We start from the raw sequence: 23365 nt of genomic DNA on the forward strand, positions 1-23365 counted from the left end.
AGGAGGAGGGTCTCGAGGCCTGGGGGGGGGGAGGGGTGGAGAGAAGAAGAGGCTGAGGCGACCGCTGTTCGCGGTGCTGAACCCGACTCTCAGAAGCGCGCTGTGAGCGCCCAGCCCCAGGGCAGCCCCCACCGCACCCAGTTCCGTGCGGAGCAGGCTCCCCGGAATAACAGCCCTGGTTTCCACAATCCCAAGCTTCTCCTCTCACGCCCGGAGCCTCGCGTTCGTTGAGCAGAAAGGTTCCGGCTGGAAATACACACCGTTTTCTTTCCAGCCATCAGCGGGACCAGGGTCACGCAATTCTTATCCACATTTTCTGCATTTTTAGCCGCGTTCCAGACCAAAGCTGGTTTCCATCCGGGTCAGTGCGTGGGGACAGAGAGGTTCTCAAGGAAGTTTCTCAGGAGCCACTTCTTCGCTTCTAACTGCCCACTCCCTAAGTTTTCCTCCTTCAGATTTGCCTTTCCTGCTCAGGCCAAATGCAGTCTCTCCCGTCTCTGGGCTTCCTCTTTAGGGGCGTTTCCTATCTGAGTATACTTCAAGCTGGGCTGTCCCGGTTCATATGGGCTGAACTGGGAATCCTTGCTGGTGTCCGAAGCCATAAGGCTTCAGGTCAAAAGTTGCTGCAGGTCCCGTGCCTTGATCTCCGGCCCAGGCAGAGAGGCAGAGCCTCCCCGTGGACCTCAGCAGCGAGAGGACCCACGAACTGATGCTTGGGGCCCTCTAGGTCGCCTGGCCCAGCCACGTGTCCTCAGACACTGAAGGCTCCCATCCCGCCCACGGCTGCAGGCACTCCTGAGGCCCAAGCAACCCATCCCCGAGGGCCCCTCCCCTAAACTCGTCAGGAAAGGCAAATCCATTTTCAGAGGGGCAGCTCCAGCCAGACTGGGGATCCGAGTTCAAAAGCCTTCATCGAAGAGACTGGGATCTTCTGTGTGTCTCTCTCTCTCCCTCTGTTTAGGTGCCCCTCATCTGTCGATCTTATCTGTCCCTGAGCTGTCTGTCTCTCCCAGCTCGCTCCTCTTTCTCCCATCTGTCTTCATACCTTCTTCAAGTATCAAGCTATTTATCTGCTATCTGTCCGTTTCATCTTTATCTCGCGTATCGAATTGAAACAAGTTGACCCTCCTTTCGCGCTGAAGTCCCTTGTAACCTCTTAGGAGGTAAAAACACTGTCCTAACTCCCTGGCGGAGGGGTCCGCAAGGCAAGCCCCGCAACCCCCTGAACAGCTCTCAGGCAGGCTGGGGAGGTGACCAGGGCTCCGCGGCTCTGGGAAATGACGATGTCTTCTCGTTTTCCCGAAATCGGCAAGTGTGTCCTGCCCGCATGCAGTGAACGGAGCGCCTCAGAGCCGAGCGCGTCCTCCCCAAGCTGAGGGTCTTGGGGCCCCGCGGGGTTTTCCCGAGTGGAAGGGGCTCTTGGGCCCAGAACCAGAGGAAGGGGGAATCTTAGGAAGAGAACCGAATTTCGAGGGCCAGAGCGGAAAGCCCCGGCAATGAGCTGTACGCAGCGACCAGGAGCAGCCGCCAGGGCTGCTTGCGGAGCCCTCTCCGGCTCCTGGGGCTTGAGGGGGTGAGCTTGGAGAGGGCGACGAGGCGGGAGGCGGACAGCAGTGCGAATGAGGCATGGAGTCTTTAGGTAAAAATAATAAAAACAACATCCACAAGAACCCAAATCCGAACTAAACGAAAAAAGCTGCAGGGGCAAAGCGCGCGTGTGGCGGGCGACCGGACGCGGGTACTCACCGTGCGGCGGCGGCTGGAGCCGGGCAAGCGGTGAGAGGAGGTGCGTGGCGGGCGGAGCGGCGGGCGGGAGTCCGGGATCCGCCGGGCTCTCCGGGTGACGGCGCGGCCCCTCCCCGCGCGCGCGCACAGCCGCGCTCCCGGGCTCCTCGCGCTCACACCCGCGGCCCCGCTGGCCCCTCCCGCGCGGCGCCCGCTCTCAGCAGGCGCGGGACGCCAGGGCCCCGGGCGCGAAGACGTGTGCCCTGCGCCGCTGCCCCCGAGGCCCCGGACGGGCCCGGAGCGGAGGCCGAAGCCTGGAGCGCATGGCGCGGCGACGGGCACGGCGCGGTCACAGCCTGGGGAGCGAGGCCGGCGCGGGGCGGGCGCGCCTGACAGCTGCGAGCCGGGGCGCCACACCCACCGCCCGCTCAGTCTCTCGCGCCCTCCCGGGGTCCTCTAGCCCGCGGGCCACGCGCCGCGCCCGCCGCCTCCTGCAGCTCCCGGGCCTGCGCGCCCCAGGTAAGCGGCCGCACACCTGCGCCCTGCGCCCGGCACCTGCGGCCCACTCTCGCCAAAGGGGACCGGAGGGAGGAAGGGCCCGGGGCCGCAAAGTTTGCCTCCAAGGACGAAGTGGGAAGGGCCCAGCACTCCTCGCCTAGAGACCAGGAGCTCTCTGGGCCAAGGCCAGATGATGGATCTAAGAAAGGCTCTGAAAGAAGGGGCACGGGGAAGGGCGTCACTTTTGGGTCAAAGGAGCGGAGCCCGAGAGTGGCCCTGGGGAAGCCAGTTGGATAACCAGCGGCCAGCTGGGGAAGAGATATATGGGTGTAGGCTGGAGGGGGGGATGGGAGGCCTCCCCACCGCTTCTGACTTGGTTAGAAGGCGTCAGGACAGCTCCAGCCTGGGGAGGGATGACTTCTTCACTGAGCAGTGGACTAGGGAATTGGATTTGCCTGCCCCTCCCCCACGCCCCCGCCTTGACTACCTGCACCAAAACCAACCTGCCCAGGGCAGGAACTAAGTCATCGCTGGGAGTTACCTGGGGGTCAACTATTTTCTAGGTGGCTGCTAGAATACTCTCTAGACTGCTACTAACTCAGTTTCCCGGTGGTAGGGGTTTAGCTTCCTGACGCTACAGATGCCCCTTGACATCTCTCTTTCCAAAGCTCCGTTCTCTCCACCCCTCTCTCCCTCTGCCTGTCGGTTTCTGTCTTCACTATTCTTTCCTCCCACTACCTCTTTGGGTCGCAGTATTCTCCCTTTCAATCTCTGTCTATACTTCATTTGAATTACCAGTCTCACTCTATCCCTATTTGTTCATACCCGGGCGCCCCCTCGCACCTCCCCCCCCCCCATGGCATTAACTGTCCTTAATGGACACGTTAATTAAACTGTAATTAATCATACTGTCCAGCCTAAGTTTGAACAATTACCCTAATCAAACAGAAGTTAATAATGGCAGGGATGGCCCGGGGCGCGGCGGGCCGCCCGGGCAGGGGGCGCAGCGGTCACTGCGGCTACCGACGTTGGCAGCACAGCGGCTAACGCAGCCCGTCCTTGGAACCCAAACGGCGCCATAAATCTTCCGCGGCCAGCGGCGCGGGGTCGCCCTCTCCCCCACCCCCTCGTTTTCCTTTTCGCTCTGGGTACAGGCCCTCTCCCCTCCTGCAGTCCGTCTCCTCTGGGGTTCGTTACTCCTTCTCCACTTCTCTCCTCTAGACGTTTTCTTCTCCCCTGTCTCGCAGGGACCCCGGGAGAGTCCTCTGGGGGTGCGAGTGGATTGCCCCTTGGAGAGAGGGGAGGGCTAGGCTCGGCCTGATTCGTCACCTCCTCCACTTGGCTAACATGTTCTCTGAAGCCTCAAAAACTGCCACTAAGTTTGAGGGTTCTGTCTCCTCTGCGGGGTCCCTTGCTCTTTCACGTCCCTCAGTTGCCGTCTTTCTCTTGGATCTCCCTGCCTTTCTCTCTTTTCTCTCAGAGCCGGCTCAGCCCTTTTCTCTGCCTCCGGACCCGTCTGTTAGTGCGTCTTTCCCAGGCTTTGCCTCTGTCCCGCTCTATCCCTCCTTCCCCCACCCTGCCCCCCATGACACTCCCCTCCAAGGAAAACAGGAACCTAGTTTCCATCCCAGTCTGAGAGCCACCCCCAGCCTCCACCTGCTCATCCCCCCTCCCTCCGCCCGGCCTCCCCCACCCCATAATTACAATCCCGTTCGGTAATTATTCTTAGGCTCCTAATGATTTTTTAAAAGGCATCGTAGAATTCGGTGTGGTAGTGACAAAGATCGCAGAACCAGGACGCCCCGGGGTGGTGGTGCTGGGGATGGAAGTGGAAAGAGGAGGGGCAAGGCCGTCCCGTCTTGCCTCTATTGTACTGTGAGGGCGGACGAGGCCTCTGGGGCTGGTCTCAAGGGCGTTTCCGGCAGCCTGGCCAGGGCCCCCCTGGGACTTCTCAGACGAAAGTCCCCTCCGCAGGCTGCGGCACGAAGGGCGTGCAGGGTCGCCCCTGCATCTCCGTTCAGCACCAAGCTGAGGACAGCTCCCTGCGCTCCAGACCAGCTTCGCGGACGCACGCAGCGCTCCATCCCGGGCCTGAGCGGGACGGAGCCCGAAGGCGCGCGGAGAGAGGCTGGGGAGGCCACCCCGCTCGCGTGAGCGCAGTGGTCTCCGCGGAGCGGCCCTCGGGGATCGGGCCTGTCTCTGCTAAGGACCAGCGTCTAGTTGCTTAGGATTCCCCGCGAGCCACACTTTAGTTTGCAGAGCCCGTTCTCACACTGGCCGTGGGAGTCGGTAGGGATTCTTTAGCCCCATTTTACAGGCAGAAAGGGAGGGTCGGGCAGTGAAAAACAACCCACCCAGGTTCCTAGGGACGCAGGCCGATCTGCCAGACGCCAAAGGTGCCTTGCACACTGCTGGGAGAACCTCGCTTAATGAAGAGAAAATAATAAGCGCAGGGCCGCGCAGCTCACAAGGAGCTTTTACTATTATCACACACCACACCGTGCGGAGGAAGCAGGCCTAGCAATTCCAGGCCACCGGCTCAGGGTCAGGCAGCCTGTGCAGAGCAGCGCTGGGACTTGAACTCAGGCTCAGACGCGAGAGCAAGGGACCTATCTTCCTCAGAGTGGCTCTGGATCCCGCGACCCAGTGCAGAGCCTGGGGAGCCCGCGGCACTCAGTGCCCTTGGTCTTTCTGACCCCCATTAGCGCGGATTCTCTCTTCTATCCACTGCAGGGTGGCACGCAGGTCCGTGAGCGGGACTCAGGATCCCCCCCTGCCGGGTCGGCGCTGCCTCCGCGTCCCAGGCGTCACGACCACGCGGCCGGGCGCCCAGCGCCCATTTCGGCTCCGGCTCCGGGGTGGGCTGGGGCTGGGCGGCCGCGCCTCCTCAGCAAGCACATATCTTTTACCAGTTGAATTAACGGCAGTTTTCGTCAGTTAATTAGGTTTAATTTACATAATTAGTACAGTATAAAGAGGATTGGGGATAATCATGGGGTACGTAGCGCTTACTGTGTAAACACGTATTCTGAATTAAAAATCAGATGTAATTAAGGCGCGCAGGCCCTGTTTAGGCAGGGTTTTAATTGTAATGAATTTCTAATTAACACTCAATGATTGCCAAATGCAAAGGGCTGTAAAATTTTCTTGTAGTTTTGCTAATTTATTGTTTACTTAATATCTGGATATTAATCCGACGGCCAGATAAAGCCGATGCCCGCGCCGCGGCCTCGGCCCGAGCGAGCGGAGGTGGCTGGGCGGGGCCTGCTGGGCCGCAGCCGGAGAGCAGAGGCGTGGTGGAGAGGGCGGCAGGGGCTACCGAACCCGCGCGAAGGTGCTCGGAGCTCCCGGTCCACCTCGCTCTGGGTGCAGCCAGGATGCCCCAGGCTCCGACTGCGACTGCGCCGGGACTTGCCCCGAGGCTGCACACTCAGGGTCCCTGTAGCCCAGACAGAGGCCTGACCAGCGCTTCCCTCCGCGGAAGACTCCCAGCTCCCCGATCTTCAGAAAGAGCAAGGGAAGTTGACCCCCAGGTCTAGTTCTACTCACGGCTTGAGTGGGGTGGGCCTTGACTTGGCCTCACTATCTGTCTACACCTATAGGATGGGCACACTGACCAGCATCTCTTTCGAGAGTGAAGAATTGGGCAGATTCAGGAGCCTCAAGAGTCCGACTGTCTTTCTTCTTGGAGCCCTAGGGGATGGGCAGTGGGGGGCTGAGGGGCACTGCTTGAATGTAGTATCCCCGAGCCAGGTGACCTCCGGAAAGGATTAAAGGTCATGGGGCCTGGTTCTGCTCACCCTGGGGGTTGCTTTGCACTTGGGGAAGCAAGTTGAGCTGGGAGGGCCCAAGTGGGGAGCCCAGGACCAGATTTCTCTGGCCCGACCAGACATAGAAACCCCCAAGGCTTCAGCAGAGGTATATGGAAAGAGGGTGGGTGAGTAGCTCAGCTGACCCTGGGACTCCCTCTCCCCCAAGATCTCTAGTTTGGGTCCCTGCTCATATCCCAGACGTCCTCCCCTGCAAGGGCTTCCCTCCGATCAGCCCTGACTTAGCCACAAGTCTCCTTCCAAGGTCCTTCACACAGGGGAGGCTCTGTGGGCATGTAGACATTTCCCACCAACCCAAAGAAACACACCAAGAAAGTTCAACGGCACCTAGAGACTTCCAGCCCACAGAGCAGCATGCTTTCACTTGTCTTGCCCCTCAGAAGCCTCCGAGCGCTCTCCTGAATTACAAAGGGCTTCCTCTAAGTCTGCGTGCTTGCCTCCGCCCTCATCCCTCTGTCTCGTACTTTTTAATTTTCATCCTTAGATTGCTCACTGGTTAATAGTTCCTGATTAGTTGTGTTTTCCGAATCTCGTACGGAAATGTTTTGTTTGCTGTTGTATTCCCAGGGCCTGAAATGGGATCCAGCACACAGTAGGTGCTCAACATGTTTGTTGAACGAATGAACAGCATTTGAGTGTAAAGGCTGAGAGCCCCAGCCCAGGCCCAGGTGACTTGCTGGCCATAGTGATTGAATGGTATCCTTGGGGTCTGGTGGCCAAATGGTTCTTCAAGAGTAAAAGTTTCTGTGCTCCCTGGTGATATCTAGGAGGTCCTGGGATTCCCACCATCCTCACAGGTTCAGGCAAAGCTACTCAGGTAGAGTCCCCCAAGGCTTGTTCTCTTAGAAGGTGGGGATAGGCCCTCGCAGGCAGGTGGGGGAGCAGCTGGCTGAACACTCCCTGGTTGTAACGGGCTTCCTTCCCAGGGCCTCTTCCACTCAGCATGGTATGGGAGGGCTGGAAAGAGGACAGACTCTGGAGCCAGCGAGGCCCGGGTTCAAATCCCAGTTCTGCTCTCAGTCTTTCAACTTGCATCTGTAGAGTAGTCATACGGGTGTTACAGGAATGTCATAATGATTAAACAGGTGGCCGGCTGTGTGCCACAAAGCCACGTCTGGGACTAGAGTGAAGTGCCTAGGGTGCAAGATTCAAGAAGACCTTCTCTTTCTGGGTCCTGAAAATCCTTTCCCGAGTCCCAGCCTTGCACAACGCACAGAGAGGGGGCCCGGCACACATGAGTTTTCCCCTCCTAGACAGCCTCCAATCACTTCCAGAAGGCTGCCTGAATATTGGTAGAGTCCAGTCGGCTTCCTGGGACAGGTCAAGCTTTATTGAGGTATAATTCCCATACCCCACCTTAACTCTATGTTTAACTGTTTAAGGAACCATCAGACTTTTTCCAATATACCACACCGTTTTACATTCCTACCTGCAGTATAGGAATTTTCTGCTTTCTCCACATCCTTGACAACACTTATTATCATCTTTTTTTTTTATTATAGCTATCTTTGTGGGTGTGACATAGTATCTCATTGTGATTTTGACTTGTATTTCTTTCGTGACCAAGGATGTTGAGCATCTTTTCACGTGCTTATTAGACATTTGCACATCTTTTTCGAGAAATGTTTGTTCAGATCCTTTCCCCACTTTTTTTCAATTGGATTATTTCTAGTTTCATTATTGAATTGCAAGAGTTCTTTTTTATATTCTAGATACAAGGCTCTTGTCAGGTACAAGTTTGGCGAATACCTTCTGTTCTCTAATTGGTCTTTTAACCGTGTCCTTGAAAAGCAGAAACATTTTTACTTTTGATGACACCTGATTTATTGATTTTATTTTTTGCTGTTTTGGGCTTTTGATATCATATCTAAGAACTCTGCCAAACCCAAAGTCATAGGAGTTACCTCTACATTTTCTTCTAAGCTTCATAGGTTTAGCTCTTATATTGAGGGCTATGATTGATTTAGAGGTAATTTTTGTACACGATGTGAGGTAGGGATCTAAATTCATTCCTTTGCATGTGCCCCAGCACCATTTGTTGAAAAGATGGGCCTCTCCCCATTAAATTGTCTCAGCACCCTACTGGCTTTTCTGGTCTGGAGAAATGGTTATCCTTCTTTCCCCAGGGGAGATGGGGTCTCCCCAGAGAAGGGCTGCGCCCCCCCCCCCCCCCCCCGCCTCCTCCTTCTGCAGCTGTAAATAGAAGTTCCCCATAACCTCACAGGAATCAGGAACGAATTGTTTTCCAACTAATGGTGTTGAGGCTTTCCCCTTTCCCTATTGATGATTCACTTCTTCCATCTGCCTTCTGATATGTGTGGCAAGCGCCTCTTTGGCTACACCGGCCTGGGCTGGAGTGACTGTGGTGTGTTCTGTCTCTCTTACCCAGAGGAGTCCTTAGGGAATATAGCCAGCATCTGACGGGGGCGGGGGGGGGGGGAGGGAGGAACGGGCAGCTGTTGCTGAGGAAGCAGCCTTCACTTCAGGCAGGTATGGATTTAAATCTTAGGGTTACTCCTTCCTGGTTGGGTGGCCTTGGGCAAATCACTTCCCCTCTCTGTACCTCCGCTTTCTCCACTGTGAAATGGCATGCTGGCATCATAGGAGTGTTCAGAGAACTAACAGAGATATGCCACGGGCCCAGCACAGTGCCGGGCACACAGTGGGGGCTCGTGTCCTTAGCTGGTATCCCTGGAAACAGGAAGGGGATCTTGCTCCCAACACCACTGCCGCCACCCCCCCCATCATCTCTGTCCCTTTACCCCACTGTATTTTTTCACAGTAGCTGTCCTCGCTGGAAGTTATGGTTTTCTTTTTGGTCTGTCTCCCCTGTTGGAACGTGAGCTCCTTGATCCCAGCCGTGTCCCCAGCCCGAGTGATCCCAGCCGTGTCCCCAGCCCGAGGCACACAGGAGGTGCTGAGGAAGTGTCTGATGAATAAACAGCGTCTCCAGTGCCTGCCGTGGGTACTGCCGGGGGGGGGGGGGGGGCTCAGGGTGGGTGAGGCCCTGGAAGGGTCCCGCCTTCAGGGCTCAAGGAGGGGAGTGGAGCTAGAGGTCTGAGGGAGCCTGCCTCTTGAAGAATGAGACATGGTGGTGCTGGATGCATGGGGGCTGGGAGAGAGTGGGGGAGGTTCAGGCTGGTCAGTGGGGAGGGCTCCTAAGGATGGCAGCCTAGAGCATGCGCTTTGGAATCTGTAAAGGGATGTACCCACGGGAGGGTTCCTTCCCAAGGCATTTGCAAGGCCTGGGCTGGAAGGTGAGGAGGAGACATTGTTTCAGTTTCCTGTTGCTGCTCTAACAAATGACCAGAGCGTTTTCAAACAGCACAGATTTATTATTTTACGATTCTGGAGGGCAGCAGTTGGAAGTGGGTTTCACTGGGCTAAAAGCATTAGCAGGACTTAGTTCCTCCTGGAGACCCGTGTGGAGCCTGCTTGGGACTCTCTCTGTCTCTGCTCCTCGCCCACTTGTTCTCTCTCTCTCAAAATAATAAATGAATAAACTTAAAAAAATCAAAGATAATCTTATTTTAAGATTATTTAAAGGTCAGTTGATTGGCAACCTTAATTCCTCTAAGCCATGTAACAGTCTATTCATAGTTTCTGGGTATTAGGAAGTGAATTTCTTTGGTGGGGGGACTGTCATATTTTGCCTACTATAGATGGAGGGAGGTAGGCAAAAAAGTGGGGAGCCCCAGAGACTGGGAGTGGCACACCCACAGGGGTGTGTGTGTGAGTGGGGCAGGGGTGCCTGGCGGGAGGAAGCCAGCCCTTTTGTGCATGTCCTGGTCGGCATCAAGAATGACTTAATAATGACACCGGCAACCCATGAAGTGGATACTGTCGTTACCCCATTTGACCAATGAGGGAACTGAGGCTCAGAGAGGTTAGGTATCCAGCACAGGGTCACACAGTCAGTCAGTGGGAGAGTGAGGACTTGGGCCCAGGTCTGTGTGACTCCTAGCCCATGCCTTTCATTGCCACATTCCACCATCTCCCCCCTAGGACTGCCATGGGGTAGAGGAGAAGGGAGCCATTTGCATGTCAGAAGACCTCACGCTAAAGGCTGCCTCTTTCACTGCCTTGCTGACCAAGGGATTCAAAATATTTTTAGGGGCTCCTGGGCGGCTCAGTCGGTTAAGCGTCTGACTTTGTCTCAGGTCATGATCTTACAGGTTCGTGAATTCGAGTTCAAGCCCGTGTCGGGCTCTGTGCTGACAGCTCAGAGCCTGGATCCTGCTTCAGATTCTGTGTCACCCTCTCTCTCTGCTCCTCCCCCACTCTCTGTCAAAATAAATATTAAAAAATATTTTAAAACACATTATTGTTACAAAAATAAGAGCACCTACGTCCCGTTGCTCTGCACATCTCTTGGGACCCTGTTCCCAGAAGGCAGGAGGGCGAGGCCCTGTCACTAAGTTGGCTGTAACCCCGCTCTTCCCCCTTCGTTTCTTTAACCGTGATTTCCCCTGAGTCCCCTGAAGGCCGGGTGCTGCCCCGGCTCCTGCCTTCCTGGGCTCTCACCCGAATGAGGCTGACCGGTGGGGTAAGAAAACAAAGCACAGCACAGCGAGGCCAGGCAGTGATGGGGGCTCTGGGGCCACAGGTGGACAAGTCTGTCCACCCCCCGTTCTCTTCCCTCCTTGGAACTGCACTTCAGTCCAGCCCTGGAGGACGAGTAGGAGTTAGTTCGGAGACAAAGGGGTGAATGGGAAAGGTGTCAGGGTTGAGGGAACAGCCTGTACAATGGCTGGGAGGCAGAGAAGACTTGGCTCATTCAGGGAGCAGAGCATCACCTCCTGTGATGGAAACATGGATCGGGAGATGGGGGGGGGGGTGATCACGCTCTGCCCTTGCAGGGGTGCTGGTAGAATGGGATGAGGCGAGGCAAGGCTGAAGGCAGCGTGCCCCGCTCGGCTGATGCTGCAATGAAGTATTATTTCTTTTCTTTCTCAGAACTAAGGTGGTCTGGACCAGGGAACTCTGGGTACCCCCGTACCCTCTTTTTCCATCCTGCCATCCCCACTGCTTTCCCTACTATGCCCTCCTACCCCACCCCTGCAAAAGTTGGGAGAAGGATTAAGAGCACATCCTTGGGAAGAGCCTTCAGCACAGCCCGACTGGATGCCTTTAACTAAGTCTGTGGGCAGGAGAGACTTTTTATCCCTTGCAAGTTAATGCAAACTGTTAGGGAGATAAATAAATGACAGGGCTGCCGATGGACTGTTGGGCTCAAAGGAGGGGAATTTGTCTCACTTTAGAAGAAGGACCTGGAGGGCTCAGCCCCATCGACTCGTTCATTGTGCTGTTATCTGCCAGAGAGGTGGTGACACCACAGCAATTAAGACAAACTTTAGTCTATAAGTTCGTGCCTGCAATCTCTGGCTTCAAAACAAGACAAATGATACCGCCAAGGGAGGAAACAAAGTCTTTTCCAGACTCTGTCCAAAGTCACAGCAAATATTTGTAGTTGTTCAGCAGAAAATCTGTCATTACGGGCCTGGGCTCTCCCCCCCCCATCCCACATAAAGGCATCTCAGTGGCCCACATGAGCCCAGGACTCCACTTGGCCTCCCCCCGAAGGGGCCCCGCCCAGCCAGCCCTGCCCCACAACACCTGCCTGCTCCCCAGTTTATGTGCACCCCTGGTCAGTCAGGGACACTATGTCTACTGACTTCTTCCCGCTTCCCGTCTGCTCCCCCCCCCCCCCCCCCCCCCCCCCCCCCCCCCCCCCCCCCCATGCTAGCAGCTCGGGCCCACGGAGGACCTGCTGGGAACTACTGAGAACCATTTGCTGCTTCTGCCCACCTGGGCTCCCCCACCAGCCCCTCCCCCCCATCTCCACACCTGCTGGCCTTCGCCATACACGCCTCAGAGCCGAGGCCGGCCGCTTGCCACCTGCTTGTAGTGAAGACACCCCGGCCCTCAGTATAGAAGTTAGGACCTGGTCCAGGTCCAGTCCTAGGAGTCCACCTGCCCCAGTGCGGGGTCAGGAACCGCTGGCTGCCTCCCTCCTTGCCTTCCCGCCCTCACTGCCGCACAGCCTCCTCCCAGGACTCCCAGCCCCTGTTCTCCCTCTCACCCTCCCTCTGCACTGAGAACAGAGGCGCCCATCTTGATAGGGCCCAGACTTAGCTAAAGGATGAGGCTCTAATAGGGAATCTGGGAAGGAGCCAGGGGGACAGACCTCTTTGAGGCAGCATCACGGCCCTCTCTGGGCTCCCCCAGCCAATGTGGAGGCGGCTGTCCATCCCCTTCTTTTCTTTATTAATTTTTTCATGTTTTTAAACAAATTTTATGTCTTATTTATTTCTAAGAGAGAGAAAGAGAGAGAGAGAGAGAGAGAGAGAGAGAGAGAGAGAGAGACAGCATGAATAGGGGAGGGTCAGAGAGAGGGAGATACAGAATCTGTATCTCCAGTCTCCAGGCTCTGAGCTGGCTGTCAGCAAAGAGCCCGGTGCGGGGCTCGAAACCACAAACCGTGAGATCATGATCTGAGTCGAAGTCGGTCGCTTAACCGACTGAGCCACCCAGGCGCCCCATTTCATGTTTATTTTGAGAGAAAGACAAGGAGAAAGAGAGAATGAGCGGGGGGGGGGGGGGGGGAGGGAGACAATCCCAAGCAGGATCTGTGCAATCGGCATAGACGGGATGTGGGGCTCGGCCATGAGATCATGACCTGAGCCGAGATCAAGAGTTGAATGCTTAACCGCCGAGCCACCACCCAGACGCCCCTGTACATCCTGTTCTGACCAACTTGTGTGATGGACAGGGCCCGGGAGAGCTGCCAGCCTGCCTCCCCAGCACGGGGAGCATATGCGTTCCTGAGAAGGTGTGGGCTTGTCCAGCTGGAACACAAGGCCCTAGGTCCTCGGCCTCCAGGCAGGGCCCCTGCAGCCTTCCCTACCGGCTTTGAGTGTTCAGCCCGCCTTGCACTTGCCTGACCATCTCCCACGGAGCGGGGCTCCCGGCCTGAGGCTCTGGGTCACACTGCTCTGGGCCACAAGGGCTGTCTAAGCGCATCTGGGAAACAAGGGTCCCACTTCCCTCCCTCTGTCCCCATTCTTTTTTGGAGGATCTCCAAAGCTCTGGGATCCTGTAGCCTTTATTTCGTGCCTGCGAAAAATGAAAGACAGAACCAGGAAGGGACAGTGCGCTGAGTGCCAAAGGGCCTTCTTGCCTCCACGCCAGGGCGGGCAGCACCTGCTTCCCAGTGTGGCCTGGGGACCCTGCAAAGATGCATGCGTCCTAGAAACACTCCCCTGCAGGCTCCCAGGGGACCGAGGCTGCATCTCATGGGCTTCTGGTCTCCAGGAGGCTCTGGTTAGAAGGCAGAGGGTTGGAGCCAGAGTCCAGAACAGGACGACAGTGACAAGTTCTGGGGAGAGGGGGCTGCCCCAGGGGTCTGGGACCTGAACACCCCCTCCTTCCTTTCTCCCAGGCTTCCCGCCTGCCAGCCCTGCCCAGGCCTCGGGGAGAGAGGAGCCAGACTTATCCCTGCCCTGGAGGGGCTCACAGTTTGTACCCAGAGAAGGCAATAAAGAAACTTCCAAGAAGAGGTGCCATTTGGGAGGCCTGCTGGGAGGCGTGGGAGCTGGCCTCGTGGAGGGGGGGAGATGGCTGGGGTGGCATTCTGGGTGGAGGGAAGCCAAGGGCAAAGGCAGCTTGGCCTCAAAGGGAGGGGTGACTGAGCCTAACCAGGCATCCCCCAGTAACTACCCAGTTCCCCATCTTCCCAGGGCTTTGAACACAAGGAAACTGAGACCTTGGGGGCTGCCCCAAAGCAGGAGGCTTTCAACATGGGGTCCCAGAGTGAGAAGGTTCCTGGGGTTCCAAACCCCAGTTGTGAACAAAGCCCCATGTGTGTGCATGTGCGTGCACGTAATTCTGGGATAGAGTTTGTCACTTTCGTGGGATGCTCATGGGGGAGCCCCGGGCTCCAGAACACCAGGGCTGGGAGAAGCTCCGGGATGCAGTGAAATCAATACCTGCATCTACTGTGGTGCAAATGGATGCTCAGATGGAGACATACTCTGTTCGAGGCCGATCTGGAAGCCAGTCTGGAGCCTCTGTCTGCCCTCCTGAGCAGTATGTCCCAGCGGCACTGGGGGGTGGTGGTAGTGCTCTGCCTGTGAGAGCTGGGGGCTGGCCACAGAGCAGAGCCCTGGGCCCCTTCCCCCAGGTACTTGGAGCACCAGCGCATGCGTGCGCGCCGTCTCTATGCTTAGATGGAGGATGGGGCACCTGTGTGCGTAGGTGTGTGGAGCTGTGGCTAAGGTGGGGTTCTGAGTTCCAAACGGTAGTTTGCTACTTACTTGACAGGAGACCTCAGGCCACGTCTCTTGGCCCTTCTGTGCTTCAGTTTCTCCATCTGTAAAATGGGCAGATTAATGCTACCACCTACCTCACGGGATTATCGTGAAGATGACTGTTGCCGATATAAGCCCTCGGCCCGGGGCTGGCATAGAACACCTGCTCCTTTTCTCCACCTCCCCTGGCTCCGGATTTAGGCACGGCAGGCTTGCTCGGTGCATCTTCTCAAAGCAAGGATGAACGCTGAGCCTGGGTGGTGGCTGGTTCACATTCTGGGGTGGTCAGACCCCTCTGGGAAGCCCCCAGCTTTCCCCGCTCCCTGAGCGCCTGACTTCCTTGGAAAGGACCTGGGGCCCGACTGCCCCCTCCTTCCATTCCATGCAGCCCTCCCTGCCCTAAGCACTGATTCAGGGAGCAGTGGCCTTGATGGCTTGGGCCTCATCCAATTCTGTGACCTTCCCAGCCCCAGGCAACAGCAGGTGCTCGGGAAGATGAGCACTCAGCCCGAGGCCAAGGGGCAGCTGGAGGCCGTTACCACCTTGAAAAGCGACTAAGAGTAACGGATCCTGCCGGGGGGCGGGGGGCGCGGAGAGAAACAAAATGATGCCTCACGTAGGGTGACTCCTTCATGGGTGACAGCCTGAGTGAGCACGGGCTGGTCACAGCCCTGCCGCGTCAGCCACTCAGTCGACAAGCATTCGCGGGGCACCTGTCGGGCGAGGCTCTGTTCTTGGCACTGGGGATACCGTGTGAAGGAAACAGACCGGAATCTCGGCCCTTGAGGAGTGTACGTCGGGGGCAGGAAGTGAGGAGGTAGCAGACAAACTGTAAACGCAGCGGTTTGTCACAGTCACAAATGCAGTGGAGGAAGGTGTGTAGGGAGAGGGAACAGGAGTCCCAAAGAGGTGTGGAGGGCTGAGGTTTTATAGTCCTCTTTTCTAAGTTTATTTATTTATTTTGAGAGAGCACAGTGGGGGAGGGAGAGAGAGAGAGAGACAGAGAGAGAGAGAGACAGAGAGAGAGACAGAGAGAGAAAGAGACAGAGAGAATCCCAAGCAGGCTCCGCACTGTCAGCATGAAGCCTGACGTGGGGCTCAATCTTATGAACCGTATGATGACCTGAGCCAAAACCAAGAGTTTGGATGTTTAACCAACTGAGCCTCCCAGGCACCCTTGAGGGCAGCAGTTTTCAGTAGAGGGGTCAGGTCTGAACTCACTGAGATGCCCTCTGAACACGGATGGGTGTAGACGTGGGCCACGTGGGTATGTGGTGAGCGTGCTCTTACGCCAAGTACAAAGGCCTGTGTTGGTTGGCATAGCAGCTGCCAGTAATTTATCAACAGAATAAGTGCCTTCTGGCTCAGTGCAGCATGAGCTGCGCTGCTCCATGTGGTGCTACAGGGATTCCGGCTCCTTCCACGTGTGGCTCAGCCTCTCCCAGCAGAGCCATTTCCCACTGAGCAGGAGAGAGAAAGGGTAGTGGACAAGGCACCTTGGCACCTTAAGCTTCTTGGCCCCGAAGCAACATATAGTCTGTTCTTTCATTCCATTGACAAGCGCTGGTCATGGAGCCCCTTCAATGCAACGGGGACTGGGTGATGTCCTTCTGGACTGGGCAGGGCCTTCCGAGCAACAGCCCCTCCCTGTGGAGGGAGGGTGGACCTCCCGGGGTCTGTGAGATGTCTCTTCGGTGGCCCTGAGTGTGGAGTGTGCCTGCATGTTCAAGGGTCAGTGAGGACGCCAGGTGGGTGGAGTGCACTGGGTGACGGCAGTTGAGGTCAGAAATAACGAGGGCTGACTATAGGGTCATACGGGCCATTGCTGGGTCTCTGGCTTGTTGTGCAGGCAAGCCGAGCTCCGGGAGAGGGCCACCATCCACCTTGTTTTCACTGGCTCCCTCTAGCGGCTGTGTGGGGAACAGACTGCAAAGGGCAGGTGGGAGTGGGGAGCCTGGTGGGAGGCCGTTGAGGTGGTCCAGGTGTGGGGCCTGGGGTAAGGACAGGAGAGGTGGGGTTGATACATTTTGAAGGTAAAGACAGCAGTCTTCCAAGTGGGCTAGATGTCGGGTGTGAAGGAGAAAAAGGAGCCAAGGCCGAGGGCCAGCACGTCGGCTTGGGCGCTGGGGGGATGGAGAAGCCATGTACTGGGACAGGAAAGCGGTGGAGGTGGTTCTCAATGTGCGTGTGGCATCAGGAATGTGCTTCTGCGTGTGTGGAGACGCCACTTAGACCTGCAAGTGGAAACCCGAGCCTCTCAGCCTCAGTTCCTCGCCTGTAGAATGGGGGTAACCACACTTACCTGGGCAGGAGGACTCCCCGAGTGGATGGCTGTGAACGGGCTGAGATGACTGAGGTTCGCAGGGCGCGGGGTCAGAGGCGGTGATGGGCAGCTTGCTGGCAGAGCCGGAGGGGCGTGTGGGAGTGGGAGACGGAAGAAGGGCCTCTCAGAAGCACTCGGGGCCTTTGCCCGCCTCTTGGTCTCCTGCTTCCTCCTCACCCACTGCCCCAGGACAGATCACAGTGTCAACAGAGCGTAGGACAAAAGCCAGTCGAGCAAGGAGCACACGACGTGGGTCTTGGGGGCATGGATGTATCAATGGCTCGGCCGCTCCTTGCCAAGGACTTGGTCTGGGGACCTCCATGCCTCAGTCTGTTGTCTGTCAGATGGGCTGGGCTGTGGTCGGAAGCACTTGGGGTACCTGCAGGTGCCTGGGGAAGGGCAGCTGAGTGGAGCCACACACCCCCCTCCCCCGCCCCAAGTACCACCCTCATGCGGGGAGGCCATCACAAAGCAGTAATACCTTTATTCCCATCAGTGATGCTGACAGGGTCTGACCCTTTACAAAGAAAAATGATAGGAAAAAGAGGGGCGGGGGCCTAGGAGCCTCCATTCTCAACGCCCCCAGCCCTCTGCCCACCCCCAGTCAGAGCCTCCAGACCAGAGGAGGCAAGGGCTGGCCACTCTTGAGGGCTCCCTGTGCTAGGCCATCTGCGGGCAGAGCCCAAGGTGAGAGCTGCGAAGCCCGGCCCGGCAAAACTCTTCTGGTGCAGACAGCAAACAGAAAGGGGGCGCGACAGGTGGGCTGTCCCCTTGGTGACCAGTCCTGGGCTTTCAGCGCCCCTCTGTGGCGTCACGGGGGCCCCTGCTGATTCCGCCTCTCTTCCAGCGCCCTGCACACCCACATGGACACGACGGTGGTGTTTCCGTCATTGAACTGCATGATGAACGGGTGGCCCTGTGGAGGGGAGGAGAGGCTGTGACACACATTCCCCAGACTCTGCACTTCGTTACACTCAGTGAGGCTTGTTCTTGGCCCGGATTCCTTCCCCCCACCAGCCCTGTGAGATAAGGACAGCTATGAACCCATTTCTCAGCTCACTGACTGAGGCCGGTGGGGTGGAGGTGACGTATCTGTCCATGGCACTCACTTGCTGCACGGCTCAGATTCTGCCTGGTGCTTGGCTACCTTCTCCTGAAAGCTGTCCTCGGGTGAGGGCCTGTCCCATCTCCACACGGCCTGGCCCCACATCACCCGCCACCACTCCCAACAGCTGCTGCCCAGAGTCCCAGTCCAGTTGCTGCCCAGAGATCAGAGAATCATCTTGTCTGAAGCTACGCCAATCCCTTCTAGTGTTCTTTGTCTACGGTTCTCTGGACAAGTCCCAGTGCACGGGCTGGGGGAAGGCCAATGTGCCAGGGCAAGGAGCAATATGGTGGTGGGTGCAGATCTGCTTCCTGGGGACGAGTTGGGGGCTGGACTTCAGAGGGGCCGGTACCATCTCTATGTGGCCTGGCTCAGGCTCTAACCTACTTAGCCCAGAGGCAGGCCAGGTTATATTTAGCCGGTCCCTTCCCATGCTGTCCTGAGGAATCAGGATTCACACTCACAATCTTAGGGCCTCCTGGAAGTTCCCAGGGAAGGTCAGAAAAAAGCAGGGGCACTCAGAGTCACCCTGACCACAGGTCAAAGGAGAAAGGAAAACTGAGAAGCATGCCCCTTCCTCCTCTTCACCAAGCGGCTTCTCTGCTAAGGAACACACACCTGGCAGCTTCCTCCTCAACCAAAAGCGTAGCCTGAGACTCAGGGAGCCACAGTGGGTGAGCACAGGTTGGGGGAGGCTCTCTGCTTCCTTCCCTTCTCCCCGCCTCCTCCTCTCCCTCCCCTGCACCCTCCGGCTTTCTGAGTCCTTCTTGGGCCCCCTCCTGCCTCCCCACGGGTATGAGCTGGGCTCCTGGCACTGCTTTCCCAGTATGCCCCCAGCCTGACCTGCAGCCCTGGGGGTGGCCAGCCACTAGCCACATGCCTGAAGCTGCGTGGCCAGGAGGGATGCAGGCCCAGGGTGCAACACCCTGGGTGTCCAGACCCCAGCGTCTGCAGGAGTCACCCAAGACCAGGCCAGGGGAAGGAGTGGGGCTGCCTGGTCAGGGCTGAGATGTCTCTGGGCACAGGAAGGAAGAGCATCCAGGCTTCTGTACCCTGGACTGATGCCGCATCAGTCACTGGCTCCCCCAGTTCGGGCAAGGAAAGCCATTCCCAGGAGCGTCCTGCATGGTCTGGCTCAGAGACACACAGAACACCGGCAGGGGTGCAGGGAGGGAAGGCATTGAACTTAGAGGGTGCCAAGGGCCTCCAGCCCAGGGCAGGGACTCACCCAGGCCATCATGGGGCAAGGCGTGGGGCCCAGTCAGGTGCCTCCTGTGATCTGCTCGAGACATTGCGTGGGGCTCCCAACACAGCTGCGGGGCTGCTGAGGGAGCAGGTGCCCCTTGCGGGCTGCCGCTGGGTAAGGGGAGTGTGAGGCCAGCTGGGGGGGGGGTGTCCCACAGGCAGTGCAGACCTGGCTTGGGGGCCTCTATCTTGAGCCCCATTCGGAGTTCTCCCGCCGTAGCTCACACCGGCCTTCCTAAGTCGCTGCCTAAATAAAGGGAGTTCTTCCTGAACTCCGAGTGTCCACACTTCCTTTCCAGGAGGCTCGGGAGGGATGACCTTGTGCCCTTGCGAAGAACAAAGGAGAAGCTGTGCTCAGGAGCCGACGGGCCCCCTCCCCCCAAGCCCGGGGTAGCACAGTGTCACTTTCCCAGAATGCCCGGTGACTTTGGGGCCCATATGCTCCATCTCTGTTATCATCTGTTCGGGGAACAAGCAGAGCGGAACTGCAGGAGGGGAGTGAGGAGCGCTCCTTCCGTTACGGGCAGGCTGACGGCTGCGCCGCGGGAAGCGGGAAGCGTTTGCCCAGGTGCCCTGGGAGGCGCAGGGAGCCGGTGGCATCCGCTGCGCCGGGGAGGCTCTGCCCCTTTCCCGCCCTTCTTGGCTGGGAGGTGACTCTTCCGTCCTGCGTATCTCTGATGCTTTACGCCCGCCTGAAGGGAGTGACCCGGACAAGTGGCCTCGTCCCCAGCTACTGCTGGCTGGCTTGGGGGAGATGAGTGGAGAAATCACAGAGGGAGGCAGAGAGGACAGACGGACTGATGGACATGGAGAGGGAGACCCCAGCCTGTCTAGGCATCCGGGCCTGTGATGTGTGAACTTGGGAGCTGCTGGCGGTGGCCCACTGTGGGACTGCACGTACCAAGAAAGCCGGTGGGCGGGACAGGAGAGCGCAGAGAGCAGCAGTGGACACTGGGGCCGCGATCCTGGCCTGGCGGCAGCTCTGCCAACAGAGCCCATGAGCCCCTCGCAGCCCGTGGAGAGGCACTAAGTCACAGGTGGGCACTATACTCGCCACTGTACAGATGAGGAAACAGGCCGCTGGCTCCCGGCCCACCTGCCTGGGCTCCCAGAGCTGGGGCTGGGCCACAAATCTCTGTAACCCAGCTGGGGCTCTCCTAAGCTGACCGGGGGTGTCCAGAAGTGGGGAAATCAACACCCAGATCGTGATCCCCATCACCTGATTTCTGCCACATGATTCAGCCCCTCCTGGACAGAGGTGGGCCCGAGCCTGAACTGCCCCAGGTCCTGACCTCTGTCAGTGCTGTCCCTGGGACACACTGGGAGAATGCTCACTCTGTCATGGTGGCAGGTCACTCTCACTCGATCTCCTCATCCCCATCAGCCTGTGTGGGGGAGCAGGAAACGTATACCATCATCCCATTTTACAGAAGAGGAAACTGAGGCCCAGGGAGAGATGTGGTTGGTTAAGTGCTGGGGCTGAACTCCAGTCTTCTGGCTTCTGTGCTGGTGCTTCTCAGGGCTGGACTGTGTCCCCTGTGACCCAGGCATTTCCTCTTTACAATACAGCGGCCCTCCTCCAGCCCTGTGACATGCACGAGGCAGGAACTCCTCATGAGTTTAATGAGCAAACAAAATCCAATGGATGGTTCTGAGAAAAGTATGACAATCACTCAGCCACTCAGAGGCGCCTGGGTTCCCAGGTGGCTCCGGACAGAGCTGGGCAGACACCGGCACAGCCAGATGCTCTAGGAGTCCTGGCAAGGCCAGATGCTGGAGATGGACGGACGCTGCACCCTAAATAAGACCAGGTCCAGCACCACGGATACGTGCTCTGTGCCAGGCACTCGCCAAGGGCTTTGTCCTGATTTTCCCATGGAATCCCCGCGCTCGCTCCGGAGGTGCACCCAGCTCTGTGCGCCCACCTTCCAGATGAGGAAACAGACACTCAGAGGCCTGTCCAAGGTCAGTGAAGCGAGTGGCTGCACCTGCAACCGGAGAGCTGACCTCTCGGGCCTCTGCTGGGGTCTCCGTGAGGCCCCGGAGGGCTTGAGCCTCCTGCCACACCCATCCCTCCCCAGGCAGGATCCAGGTGTGGACACGCTCTCGCAGCCACATTGTGCTACAAGGAACGGAGGGAGTGTGGTGTGGCCCGCCTGGTGACAGAGCCGGGACACCACATGCAGCTCCTGCCCCGTCCCCCCAAGGTGGCTGCCCCAGGCACCCGGGCCTCTGTCCTGCAGCCAGCAAGTGTGTTAGCGGCCACTCTGCAGAGCCTAGCGGGGCGTGTGCCAGACTGGGCCTGCTGCTGGTCTCGCTGGCCTCGTCACCGGGCGGTGGCAGCCACTCTCATTTCCTGGATTCCCTCAGGGCCGACTGCAACAACGACAGCGGCGAGGGTTGAAGTATTATGGCCCACAAACTTCGCCACAGAAGACGGAGGCATAAGGAAGGGAAAAGGATGGGGCTGCAAGTGTAGGAAGGCCCCAAAAGTGGGATGCGGGGGAGAGCGAGAGGGACGAGCCAACGGCAGCAGCAGGCAGCTGGTGTCACCTGGTGCAGACGAGGCCGTGTGGGGCCGAGAAGCGGATCGTGCTGGTGCAACGCGGGGCTCGGGTGGAAACTAAGGACTCAGGAGGAATTGAACTGCTCCTTCAATTGGGCAGAGTGACCGGTGTTCTGTCATTTGTGACTCTCTGTCCCTGTAATAATGTCCCTGAGTTTTTCCCACGATTTCACTGTGATGAGATACCATCCCAACAGCAGGGTGCTCCGGAGTCCCTCCTACGTGGGCAGCGCTCTGCCCTCTGCCAAGGGGGCAGGGAGCCCGGGAGGGGGTTAGTGTGCCCACCGTGTGGGTGGGCAATGGAGGCCCCAAGCCTGTGGTGGTGGTAAATCCTGCCGGATTCTCGCGCTCTGCCCTTTGTTGGGTTTTGACTTTTTCCCAAATGGGAATTTACCCATTTGAGGTTTTCACGCTTTCTTCTCTTGTATAATTTCCTAAAAAGCATCATGCATTTGAATCTTTTATTAATATGCAATGTTGGCATATAGCAGGCCCTCAATTAGTAGCAGGCCTGTGGCATGACAAAGTCACTGCATATTCTGTATGTCTGCATCTACTTGCCAAGCATTTGCTATGCACCCTTCTGGCTGCCTTACATCTGCACATGGCCTTGAACCCTCCCAACACCCCCATTTACAGACAAAAGAAACTGAGGTGCCAAGAAATGTGACATGGGTCAAGGTCATAGAGCAAGAAAGTGGCAGACTTGGGGTCTGAATCTAAGACTCTTTTCTGTCATGGAGGACATCAACTCCTGTGTGCCCTGAGGTCAGGCACAGTGAGTTCCAAATTTCTACTTTTTAAAAAGAATATCTTGTACTTTACAGGTGCTCAACAGGTGATTTTTTTTTTTTTTTTTTTTTTAATTTTAGAGAGAAAGGGGAACAGGGGCAGAGAGAGAGAGAATCTTAATCAGGCTCCACGTTCAGCGTTGATCCCACGTGGGTTGATCCCACACCCCTGAGATCATGACCTGAACTGAAATCAAGAGACGGACACTCAGGGTGCCTGGGTGGCTTGGTCGGTTAAGCATCTGACTTCAGTTCAGGTCATGATCTTGCAGTTTGTGAGTTCGAGCCCCGCACTGGGCTCTGTGCTGACAGCTCAGAGCCTGGAGCCTGCTTCAGATTCTGTGTCTCCCTCTTTCTCTGTCTCTCTGTCTGTGTCTAAAAAATAAACATTAAAAAAAAAAAAGAGAGATCAGACACTCAGCTGACTGAAACACCCAGGTGCCCCTCAACAAGTGATTTCTAATTGTTAACTGCAGTTAGGGTGCCTTTAAAAAGGCATATGTGTCCCTCTCCTGTTCAAAGTCCAGTGTGTTAGGCACTTCTATTCAAATAATTTACTCAATAATCAGCAGTTCTAAGCATTAATAGTATCTCCATTTTATAGATGAAGAAACTAAAGCACAGAGAGATTGAGGAACCTGCCCGAGGCCATACAGCTGGACTTGTTAGAATGCTGTCTCCAGAGCCCACGGCCTCAGCCATCGTGCTGTCCTTTGTCACCGGTGCCAGGGCTGGAGGATGGCGGCATCCACCCTGCAGGCCAGCCTGCTCTCAGAGCGGCCCGGGCGGTCTATCTGATAACCCAGCTTTCCTGCTTCTCCAGGCTTTCTCCTTGGGTCTAGAATCTAGCGAAGCAGGAAAACTAAGGCCCAGTGCCTGGAAACTTTCCAGGGCTGCAGAGACTAGACCCTACAGGTAAGCACAGAGAGAACAATCAAGAACAGGGTGTCCAACAGGGGACGGGACCCCAAAC

The 23365-nt window shown here is 57.1% G+C and overlaps 1 protein-coding gene across 2 annotated transcripts in view; it reads right to left on the reverse strand.

Annotated features, from left to right (window-relative positions):
- Positions 1–17145: 17145 nt before the first annotated feature.
- MAP2K5 (mitogen-activated protein kinase kinase 5) overlaps positions 17146–23365 on the reverse strand; it is a 269836-nt gene continuing 263616 nt past the window's right edge. For both annotated transcript variants that reach the window (XM_039220044.1, XM_039220036.1), the window contains one exon: positions 17146–17601. In XM_039220044.1, coding sequence (XP_039075975.1) covers positions 17497–17601 — 105 coding nt within the window. In that variant the 3' untranslated portion in view covers positions 17146–17496. The remainder of the gene's footprint in view (positions 17602–23365) is intronic.

The sequence above is a fragment of the Hyaena hyaena genome, unplaced genomic scaffold, assembly GCF_003009895.1.
Source record: "Hyaena hyaena isolate Hyena2069 unplaced genomic scaffold, ASM300989v1 scaffold_15, whole genome shotgun sequence".
Taxonomy (NCBI): Eukaryota; Metazoa; Chordata; class Mammalia; order Carnivora; family Hyaenidae; genus Hyaena; species Hyaena hyaena.